This window comes from Salvelinus fontinalis, chromosome 28 (genome assembly GCF_029448725.1).
Source record: "Salvelinus fontinalis isolate EN_2023a chromosome 28, ASM2944872v1, whole genome shotgun sequence".
NCBI classification, from domain to species: domain Eukaryota; kingdom Metazoa; phylum Chordata; class Actinopteri; order Salmoniformes; family Salmonidae; genus Salvelinus; species Salvelinus fontinalis.
Window position 1 is genome coordinate 50,702,822 of NC_074692.1, and position 12,408 is coordinate 50,715,229.

At 41.7% G+C, this 12,408-nt stretch overlaps 1 protein-coding gene across 4 annotated transcripts; it reads right to left on the reverse strand.

Moving 5' to 3' along the window:
* Positions 1 to 422: 422 nt before the first annotated feature.
* Positions 423 to 8,524, reverse strand: LOC129825760 (insulin gene enhancer protein isl-1). Of its 4 annotated transcripts, none has more exons than XM_055885913.1 (6): positions 8,254 to 8,524; positions 7,620 to 7,809; positions 6,353 to 6,612; positions 4,205 to 4,488; positions 3,475 to 3,642; positions 423 to 1,800 (listed from the first exon to the last, which is right to left on the reverse strand). In XM_055885913.1, the coding sequence occupies exons 1-6, from the start codon at positions 8,279 to 8,281 to the stop codon at positions 1,684 to 1,686; spliced, it is 1,047 nt and encodes a 348-aa protein (XP_055741888.1). In that variant the 5' UTR covers positions 8,282 to 8,524; the 3' UTR covers positions 423 to 1,683. The 4 variants fall into 4 exon arrangements, with proteins under 4 accessions (XP_055741888.1, XP_055741886.1, XP_055741887.1 ...); XM_055885911.1 differs by having other exon boundaries at positions 3,475 to 3,663; XM_055885912.1 differs by having other exon boundaries at positions 4,205 to 4,491.
* Between the last annotated feature and the right edge of the window lie 3,884 nt (positions 8,525 to 12,408).

A 12,408-nucleotide genomic window follows, 5' to 3' on the forward strand; every position in this document is an offset into this window, starting at 1 on the left:
ATCTATTTGCAGATAGGTCCAAGCTCTCGGGAATGTCAGGTCAGAGCTAGCCTACACAGACCTACAGAATAATACATCGAACACTTATTCGCTATAGTGATTATGATTGCCTATAGCTTGCATCTCGTCTTCTCTATAGCGTAATTTAGCCTACATCGTCCAAGCAAAGCGCCAACTGTACCTTATATATGGGACGTTGTTACTAATGCCAGAACATGCCCGTATTGTACCCATATACCTTTTTTTTATGCAATTCAAACATTCCATCTAAACCGAGTCTTCTTTTAATCACAGTGATAGATACGTGCAATTTCAATTTGAATCGAGTTCCATATGAAATCACTAGGGCTTAATAAAGGCGGTGTAAAATAATGGAATGAATGCAACCAAAAGAGGCGTAGACTATATCTGACGTCGTAGGGTTTACATTAAAGTTCATGTTTATTAGTGAAATAATCCTGGAGATATATTTCTACACGTGATGTTGATTTTACATAATAATATTTAAGAAAGGCACAGGACACATACAATTTGGATAGATAATTCAGAAAACACGGTACAATCTCTTTTTCTTTTCTGTTTTTTACTTCAGTATAGAAGGTTACACAAAACAAAGTGGCAAGTCTTCCGACGATAAATAAAACATAATTTTGTTGTACAGGAATTAACGAAAAAAAAAAAAAATTTTTTTTCTTCCAGAGTTAACGGTCGTTATAACTTAATACTATACACATCTTTGGGAAAGAAAACAATATTATTGGACGGACACAAACTCACACACAATAGTCCCACGAAGCCTGTGGCATAGTAGAGGTATACCTTGTTGCAATGCTTTAGTAGGCCTACTCGGGCTTTATCAAGGAGATAATAGCAAAACTATGGAAACGCATTATTTGCAATCCCCTCCAAACGTCGTCATAACAGCGGGCGAATCTCAAGTCAAGCTATTTTATAGAAACCGAAATGGCAGACAGTCATTTGTTTGTATATTCAAACATCACGCACAACAGTGCGCAAATGTAGCCTAGATTTCCGATTTAACCTTCAATAATAAAGTTTGTATTGTTCCCTAGAGGTCCATGGGTCCAGGTTTTTTTTTGTTGAAGTGTACGTATGGTGTTTTCTGTATTCTTTTTTTGGCAAAACTGTAAACAGGCATTTCCAACGGGCAGCACCAGTCATGGATGATGTAGTGAAATCTATACATCTCGTTACGCATGAGTCGCATGAGTCGCAGACATGTTATGATGCAGGCAGATGCGCTCTCCACCGCTCCGTGTAACACGCTTCTTCTTCTCGTCTACACCATGGTCCTCTCTCTCCTCCTCTTCTTCTTCGGGGTTGTTTTGCGGCGAGTGGACAGACGGACGTAATGACGGACGCTTGGACAGATCTAGCTCGGGTAATAATCCCATGATTGTCTTCACAGTGTAAAACTACAACCAGTAGTTGTTGTTAAAGAGGCTTCGTGCAGTAGGAGGGGAGGGGGGGTCTCTTTTTATCTCTCAGTTCGAATGAAATCAACAAGAGAGTGACATTTTTGTTTCTTTCAACCCCCGAGTCAAGTTTTTTTTTTCGTTTTTTTTTTCAGTCAGTCCGGCACTTTGTCCAACTAACATCAACTCGTCATCAGTCAGAAATATGACAATAGTCTGACGTAGTCTACACTCGGTCCGCGAGGCCCTACGCCTCTATAGGGCTCGAGACCATGCTGTTGGGTGTGTCTGGAAGTTGGGATGACATCGAGGCGACTTCGCTTCCTGTCGAGTTGGAACCAGGGCCTCCCTCCGAGAAATTGACCTGAACAAAGAAACAACACAACGTCAGGCTGACTGTCATTATTCACATGTCAAGACATTAGGTCAATATATATAGTATGTCAATAATATATTTTAGACATTAAAATTAAAATGTAAAATAACATGTAACGTGTCTGTCCTGGAAATGACAGTGACATGTCAACCAATACATCACATTATTGACACACGTCAAGATATTAGCTCAAATTTTTTTTTTTATAATATACTTTAGACAATGCAATAAAATGTCATGTAAAATGTAAACCCTTGATATGACAGTTGCATTTCTACCCCATATGTCACTTATAAATAACCTAATTTTATCAGATAATAACAAACATAACATGAAACATGAAAAACATAACATGACAACATAACCGTTACCTGTGATTTCGTTTACACTGTCTCCTAGACAGACGGTTTAGTGTTATAGTACAGCCTACCTTCTCTACTATATGAACTCACCAGTTGTGTTATAGTACAGCCTACCTTCTCTACTATGAACTCACCAGTTGTGTTATAGTACAGACTACCTTCTCTACTATATGAACTCACCAGTTGTGTTATAGTACAGACTACCTTCTCTCCTATGAACTCACCAGTTGTGTTATAGTACAGACTACCTTCTCTACTATATGAACTCACCAGTTGTGTTATAGTACAGCCTACCTTCTCTACTATGAACTCACCAGTTGTGTTATAGTACAGACTACCTTCTCTACTATATGAACTCACCAGTTGTGTTATAGTACAGACTACCTTCTCTACTATATGAACTCACCAGTTGTGTTATAGTACAGACTACCTTCTCTCCTATATGAACTCACCAGTTGTGTTATAGTACAGCCTACCTTCTCTCCTATGAACTCACCAGTTGTGTTATAGTACAGCCTACCTTCTCTACTATGAACTCACTAGTTGTGTTATAGTACAGACTACCTTCTCTACTATGAACTCACCAGTTGTGTTATAGTACAGCCTACCTTCTCTCCTATGAACTCACCAGTTGTGTTATAGTACAGACTACCTTCTCTACTATGAACTCACCAGTTGTGTTATAGTACAGACTACCTTCTCTCCTATGAACTCACCAGTTGTGTTATAGTACAGACTACCTTCTCTCCTATATGAACTCACCAGTTGTGTTATAGTACAGCCTACCTTCTCTCCTATGAACTCACCAGTTGTGTTATAGTACAGACTACCTTCTCTACTATATGAACTCACCAGTTGTGTTATAGTACAGACTACCTTCTCTACTATGTGAACTCACCAGTTGTGTTATAGTACAGCCTACCTTCTCTCCTATGAACTCACCAGTTGTGTTATAGTACAGCCTACCTTCTCTCCTATGAACTCACCAGTTGTGTTATAGTACAGCCTACCTTCTCTACTATGTGAACTCACCAGTTGTGTTCTAGTACAGCCTACCTTCTCTCCTATGAACTCACCAGTTGTGTTATAGTACAGACTACCTTCTCTACTATATGAACTCACCAGTTGTGTTATAGTACAGCCTACCTTCTCTCCTATGAACTCACCAGTTGTGTTATAGTACAGCCTACCTTCTCTCCTATGAACTCACCAGTTGTGTTATAGTACAGCCTACCTTCTCTCCTATGAACTCACCAGTTGTGTTATAGTACAGCCTACCTTCTCTACTATATGAACTCACCAGATGTTGAAACGCGGGCTGGTCGATCTCACTCTGTAGCGCAAAGTCACTGAGGACCTTCCAAGGCGGCTGGTAACTCTGCACCTCCACTGGGTTAGCCTGTAAACCACCGTCATGTCTCTCCGGGCTGGCCGCCACCATCGGAGTGCCCGTCATCCCTTGGATATTCTGCAGATAGTCCCAGAGAAACTGATCGTCATATAAAGTTTAAAATTAGCACGTCAACATTGACCCAACAACAACAACAAAAAAACATTAGGTATTTAGAATATGATAAAGATGTGAGAACGGGCATGCTGGATATTTGTGGTGTGTGTGTGTGTGTGAGTGCGTGTGTGTGTGTGTGTGTGTGTGTGTGTGTGTGTGTGTGTGTGTGTGTGTGTGTGTGTTTTGTGTGTGTGTGTGTGTGTGTGTGTGTGTGTGTGTGTGTGTGTGTGTGTGTGTGTGTGTGTGTGTGTGTGTGTGTGTGTGTGTGTGTGTGTGTGTGTGTGTGTGTGTGGGACGTATGAACGTATACGCCTGTATCTGGATATATTTCACGCATCCACAGACAGACGTATAGGACCATGTCCCAGTTTCTATTTCACCCCAGTTCTTTCATAACATCTAACGACCAGACAAGAACAGGAGTATTCTAATGAAACAGTTACAACAGCTACCAGCATTTGGACCGATAAGAACACCACTGTTTTGAATCCTTTATTGAATAAAGATCAGACAGGGTCCTCACCGTTTTGTCGTTGGGCTGCTGCTGCTGTAACTGTTTCATCAGAATACTCCTCTTCTTGTCCTTGCAACGCTTGTTTTGGAACCAGACCCGGATGACTCGGGGACTGAGACCGGTCATCTCGACTAGCTGCTCCTTCATCAGAGCGTCGGGCCGGGGATTGGCGTTGTAGCAGGTCCGCAACGTGTGGAGCTGTTTTTCGTTAAGAACCGTCCGGACGCGAGTTGTCTTCTCCGGTTGTTTGTGAACGTGCGGTCGGAGCGCGGGCTGTCTGGCTGATATTGGGTCTGCTGTTGAGAAAGGGTGCAGACAAAGAAAAACATTATCTATCGGCACTCAAACACCATGGCTATATAAAGACATTGTGTTGGATGCAAAAGTTGAGAATACAAAAATATACACTTTGAAAACTACACTGGCACAAAAAACCACGGTAGCCTATAGACCTTTCCCAAAACGAATCAGTAGTAGGGTTTAGTATGGAGAATCCATTCATCTTATTGTTATCCGGGCCATATGACAATATTTTATTACTATCGATTATCAACCAATCCCATTCTTAACTAATAAATATTCACTTCTGTTTCAATTTCAGATTGTTCAAACTTGTATTAGACCTACATTTTTTTAACTGAAGCCATTGAGAATTTAATAATGTCTAAAATTAAAAATTAAAAATCAACAACAAAGAAAGAGTAATGCCCTTGTTTTATACCAGCTATAGGCCTAGTTAACAAGAGAGTCCACTGGACGTCATAACGACCGTCCGACATCATCACCTTCTTGTTGGGTAGATGGGCTATATGTGATATGGGCTATATGTTGAGATACTTTGATGTTAGCTTGTGTATGGTTATACTTTATAAAACGGTATAACTTTTAAAGTAAACTGGTTACATCTTTCAGTGAAGGTGCATTCATGTCTGTTTTAACATATCGTTTTAAATCAGTTGTATTGGGTGAACATTTGCGGTCTTAAAACTTGGACCAGGGTGCAGGCCATGAGCGGCAATGGACTGTCAAATAGTCTAGTTTCTTATTATATTGGTGCACACTTTATGATTGGATGAATCGTTATGAAGGAAGCATTGCTGTGGCTATCTGCCGAGCTTGGGTTATGTAGTCTGTTTCAACATTAGCACTAAGTGCGAGTTCGTTTACACATAGGTCTATAGGTATTTAGCCCGAGGAAATAGCATATTCGACCTTTCCGAATGCGTGGCCAACTGGCTTGGCTTGCAAAACTCCCCCAAAAAGCAACATAATATAATGATATCCGTATTGTGGCACGTACACACATGTAGTTTCCATTTATCCAGTCTATAGGCCCCTCAAAACTTCAGTACAAACAATTACGTATGAAACCGGCCCCCAAATGTAGACTGCGGATTGTTCTTTTATGGCGATGCTTCAAAACATCTAACTAGCTCAAACATTGGATTTAAATTCATAGTTCCTCCATTCAGCCATGAACATACTTTGCCCATGTATCCTTCCTTGCGGAGGGACATTGACAAAAAGCGCATTTATACAAATTATTTAATCACTGCACTGTTGACATGATCAAACCGATAATGATGTTCGCATAAACGACTAGTATCCCAACTAGATTAAATAATAGGCTACATTATCTGTTTATAATTATGACGTGTAAACAAAAATATCACCCAATATATCTAAATATCATATTGTATTGACTCAACGATGGCTGTAAGTGTTAGAAATATATATTGAAACTTAAACCTTAAATTTAAAAAAAAAATAAAACAACTTAGGCCTATACTGTAGAGATGTAGGCTACACGGCAAAGTGCACATCATGACAACGTCATCCAATAAAATAGTTTTTTGCGGTTATGTGTTTATATTTGTTCGTATGCAGGTAGCCTGTTAGGGGACATGACAAAGCTTAGCCTTGGCCTATCGATATATTTGAGTCTATGACGCTATACATTCTTCGTTGTCATAATGGGTTCAATATGAATAACCTTTCACAAAGATTCCAAGCATTGCCCCAACCATGAATGAACAGAAAATAAACGTTTCCAACGACTACAACATCAAGCGAATGGCAAACAACTACACCGGCAAAACAAGCCCCACAAAAAGAAACAAAGAAACAGCCTGCCATTGATATAAAGTGTTAACCTACCTGCCATTTGTAAAGGTCGGGCCGGGTGGAGGGGGCTGAGGGGGTCACCGGCGCCCATTGTGGCCCGCTCCACGACATCATGGTCGGCCCGGCAGAACAAGCCGTCCTCCCTCAGAGCGAACTCGTCCCCCGGGATGAGCTGCCGGCTACAGGCCACACACCGAAAACACTCGATGTGGTACACCTTGGAGCGCGCTCTCATCACGAAGTCATTCTTGCTGAAACCGATGTTGCATTTAGCGCACTTTATTCCGTATAACCTGGAGGGTAAAGAGGGATTGGGTGACCGGTCAGAGTCAGCTAACCGCGTCGCTAGGCCCACGGCCCACCGTTAGGCTGTGTACTGTGGCTGGGCAGCACACATAACAGGACAAACACAGGGGCATTATTTTTGTTTTAAAGCAGGATTGTTAGGCCTTAATATTGAGTTGTGTTTACATCACATGAGATTACTTGAAACCTGTATAACATATTACATTCATAAAGACCAAGCACGGACCTGTTCTGTGCTATCAGAGAAGAATGGAACACATATTTATCATTAAATAGTGCAATTATATCTGGAAATATTCTTAGAAGACTTATAGTAGCATTCTTATTATTATAATTATAATAATAATAATTATTATTATTATTACTACTACTACAGGCGATAACATCACAAATTGTCGAATGTATTAATTAAATTGTAGTCTATATGTAGGCCTAATATATTTGGCCAATTTGAGGGATAACAAAATATTTCAATTATAGGCCTATGTAAATAATATCCAGCTGGACTTCACTAAAAGGCCATCAATACAGTGAAATATCGCAGTACATGAAATCATTTGTTTCTATAAAATAGTTTGTATTGAATATGTAAACGTGTTGTAAATGACAGTGCAAATCACCTTAACTGTGTGAGTTCTGATGTGGGTTTCGACAATATTATTAAAGCCTGTTATTATACTGACAAGATAATAACGACTTAATTGCAATTATGCTGATTTTGGTGGTGATAAAAAAAGAGAATACATATTAACACTGTGTGTGGTCTGAAAATACAATTTAAAACTGTATTTTTTATAGAATATCTCAATATTACTTTTAAATAGAATTGTCCAGACCATCAGATATGATAGTCACGCCAAAATAAATATTTGATGTCCGCTGTTTAATCATGTTAATTATATGATAACAATTAATACGTAAATGTGTCAACCAATCAATCAATAAGAACCAATGGTTATCAACACTATTACATTTCATAACAAACAGCTCTTACCTAACATAGTCCCGTTTACAGTAGGTTTTCCCGTCTCGGACAAAGCAGGTACACGACTCGTCCAGATACTGATTACACTCTGCACACTTCAAACAGGCAGCGTGCCACTCGAGGTCTGGAGAGACCCGCAGAATATACTGGTCGTGAATCTGGTTTCCACAGCCGACACACAGCGAGATCAGACGCTTTTCTGGAGAACAAAGTCAAAAAAATATAAATAATAAAAATATCACAATATATATTAGGACAATTATAAAGATTAGATTGAGTATAAAGAATGTCTCATAATGAAAATCATACTTTAGTTCATGTTATAATTTATTATAAAATAATATACATTCGTTAGTAACACTAATAACGGTATTTCTGAATGTGCTATAGTTTAATGTGCACTGTTATTCAATGATCCAGAGTAACTTTCTGACATTGAACGACTGCATCCTCCGGACAGGTATTGTAAAGACTATTCCGTATGAAAACGTGTCATTGAATTGGACCTGCTACTACAATAAACGTTGCACAAACAGTTGGCAAACGTCAAAAAACAAACACAAATTGACCTACAAAATGAGTCTAATGTCGCCGAAGTTTTGCATCACTCAAAATAGAAGACACTCGAACCAGCCTCACTTACTTTTCTGCGGATCCCCCATATCGCCCATGTCCAAGAAGTAAGGAGGTGTTAGGTCCACTTTTAAAACGTGGTGCAACAGTTTTGAAGCTGGGGTTTTTTCCTTCGGACGGCGGTATAGAGTAGTAGCCTGTGTGCTGGCCGCTGCTGTCTGAGGGGTAGCCGGGTGTTGCAGGACTTGTTTGGCCGCGGAGGAGCTGTTTTAGTCGGGGGGGAGGGTGGGGGATATGAGTGTCTGCGCTCCCGTCCCTGGTCCCTGTGCTGTGATGGGGCACGCTAGTCCCTATCTCCCACTCAAACTCCTTTGCACCAACTCTACTCTATCGCCATTGGGCTGACGTAGGACACTTTAACGTCATCTTTATGGGATGCTGATTGGTTATGAAGCCAGAAGCAGCTGTTAATGTTAGCCCCAGTCTAAGTACCCGCCCACCCGACTCATGTTATGGACCACTCTATACTCCACTGAAGCAAGGCTTTTTCCCCCCAACTTTGTCATTGATATTATGAAATCATTAATGTGTTTACTCATTAAATTATGAATTTGCATATTGGTGTCAACAAACCCAGCCATAGGCTACGACTCTCGCTTCTTTTTCAATGGCGTGATATACATGCAACGTCTTGAGTCGCTATATATATACATATTTATATTTATATATATATATATATATATATATATATATATATATTTATATAGGCCTGTAATGATTTACATTATTTCTCTTGGAGAGGTAAAATTAGTTAAAATGCAAGGAAAAATGTTAGTTATCTTGTTAACCATAATGTAAAATAAAATGTTGAACAGAATAGAACAGACGAGAATAGATTATAACAGAATATAACGCATCATAACAGAATATAACGGAATAGAATAGAATAGACCAGAATGCCTTGTGTTTTGTTTTAATCTACCGTATGCCTAAAAGGCTGCATCTTTAATCGTAATTTTAGTTTGTTAAAAAGGAACCGAATTACTCACATTATGAACCAACATTGAAATGATTTTACCCCAAACAGCCCCTCGAATGGTTTTCTAAGTTTGTCCTGGGTAATATATAGCTGCTAGTGTTTTCTTTTCATTTTTACAGACATGGTCACAATGTTAGAGTGTGTCATCAGTCTGCAGGGTTGTCAACCCAACCGGCATTACCATATATAATTACACATAATGACACCCCTAAACCCGTCGAGACACGGGCTGGAATACAAACTCACATTGTGGGGCATCAGATAATAACCTGGTAGAAAAAGAGACAACACGAGTGGGCATTTTTAAGAGGATGTTTTTATTTCATTTAGACTAATGTGTTGACCAATCTATGTTGTTATTTTAACCGATGTATAGGGCAAACAATAAATAGTTGAAATAAGTCCATTAAACATTCCTCGAAAATGACTCTACCTCAAATCGGGAGGACGTGGTGTATTTCTGTACATGGATTAGACGACACGTCTCTGACCCAACAACCTTTGCTCGATGTTTGAAAAGCTCACCAGGCCAGCAGCAGAAAAGGTTTGGGAACCAACGGGGCATATTAGACCAAAACACGCCCTCTTGTGTTAGCAGGCTGGCCCTATTCAGCAAACCTTTAACTCCACACACACAGACATAGAGACTACCCTTTAACCCCCACACATAGAGATAGAGACCACCCTTTATACCCCCCACACAGAGACATAGAGACCACCCTTTAACCTCCACACACAGAGACATAGAGACCACCCTTTAACCCCCACACACACAGACATAGAGACTACCCTTTAACCCCCACACATAGAGATAGAGACCACCCTTTAACCTCCACACACAGAGACATAGAGACCACCTTTAACCTCCACACACAGAGACATAGAGACCACCCTTTAACCCCCACACAGAGACATAGAGACCACCCCTTAACCCCCACACAGAGACATAGAGACCACCCATTAACCCCCACACACAGAGACATAGAGACCACCCTTTAACCCCCACACACACAGACATAGAGACCACCCTTTAACCCCCACACACAGAGACATAGAGACCACCCTTTAACACCCACACACAGAGACATAGAGACCACCCTTTAACCCCCACACAGAGAGACATAGAGACCACCCTTTAACCCCAACACACAGAGACATAGAGACCACCCTTTATCCCCCACACACAGAGACATAGAGACCACCCTTTAACCCCCACACAGAGACATAGAGACCACCCTTTAACCCCCACACAGAGACATAGAGACCACCCTTTAACCCCCACACACAGAGACATAGAGACCACCCTTTAACCCCCACACAGAGACATAGAGACCACCCTTTAACCCCCACACACAGAGATAGAGACCACCCTTTAACCCCCACACACAGAGACATAGAGACCACCCTTTAACCCCCACACACAGAGACATAGAGACCGCCCTTTAACCCCCACACACAGAGACATAGAGACCACCCTTTAACCCCCACACACAGAGACATAGAGACCACCCTTTAACCCCCACACACAGAGACATAGAGACCACCCTTTAACCCCCACACACAGAGACATAGAGACCACCCTTTAACCCCCACACACAGAGACATAGAGACCACCCTTTAACCCCCACACAGAGAGACATAGAGACCACCCTTTAACCCCCACACAGAGACATAGAGACCACCTTTTAACCTCCACACACAGAGACACAGAGACCACCCTTTAACCCCCACACAGAGACATAGAGACCACCCTTTAACCCCCACACAGAGACATAGAGACCACCCTTTAACCCCCACACACAGAGACATAGAGACCACCCTTTAACCCCCACACAGAGACATAGAGACCACCCTTTAACCCCCACACACAGAGATAGAGACCACCCTTTAACCCCCACACACAGAGACATAGAGACCACCCTTTAACCCCCACACACAGAGACATAGAGACCACCCTTTAACCCCCACACACAGAGACATAGAGACCACCCTTTAACCCCCACACACAGAGACATAGAGACCACCCTTTAACCCCCACACACAGAGACATAGAGACCACCCTTTAACCCCCACACACAGAGACATAGACACCACCCTTTAACCCCCACACAGAGACATAGAGACCACCCTTTAACCCCCCACACACAGAGACATAGAGACCACCCTTTAACCCCCTCACACAGAGACATAGAGACCACCCTTTAACCCCCCCACAGAGACATAGAGACCACCCTTTAACCCCCACACAGAGACATAGAGACCACCCTTTAACCCCCACACACAGAGACATAGAGACCACCCTTTAACCCCCACACAGAGACATAGAGACCACCCTTTAACCTCCACACACAGAGACATAGAGACCACCCTTTAACCCCCACACAGAGACATAGAGACCACCCTTTAACCCCCACACAGAGACATAGAGACCACCCTTTAACCCCCACACAGAGACATAGAGACCAGCCTTTAACCCCCACACAGAGACATAGAGACCACCCTTTATCCCCCACACACAGAGACATAGAGACCAGCCTTTAACCCCCACACACAGAGACATAGAGACCAGCCTTTAACCCCCACACAGAGACATAGACATCATCATGTAGAATGGTGCTGTCCTATACTGAACAGGCTTTCATTCACAGGCAGGTGTAATTTTAGTAACAGAAGATCGTGATACAAGACCGTCAGAAATAATTTATATGGTAGACAGCGGAGTATAATTGCATTACTTTTCCTCTGAAAAGCTTTTTTTCTGGAGAGTATAGCATTAAAAACCCGAATTCATTCTAGAGAACATTCAATAGTGTGTTTGAGTGTCAGCTAGAATAGGAGGGAGAGAGGGAGAGAAAAGTGATGGAGAGAGAGAGAGAGGTGGAGAGAGAGAGGTAGAGAGAGAGAGGTAGAGAGGGAGAGGTAGAGAGAGAGAGGTAGAGAGAGGTAGAGAGAGAGAGGTAGAGAGAGGTAGAGAGGTAGAGAGAGAGAGGTAGAGAGAGGTGGAGAGAGAGAGGTAGAGAGAGAGAGGTAGAGAGAGAGAGGTAGAGAGAGAGAGGTAGAGAGAGGTAGAGAGAGAGAGGTAGAGAGAGGTAGAGAGGTAGAGAGAGGTAGAGAGGTAGAGAGAGAGAGAGAGAGAGAGAGAGAGAATAAACATTAGGAAATAAACCCAACAGAAAATCTATATAC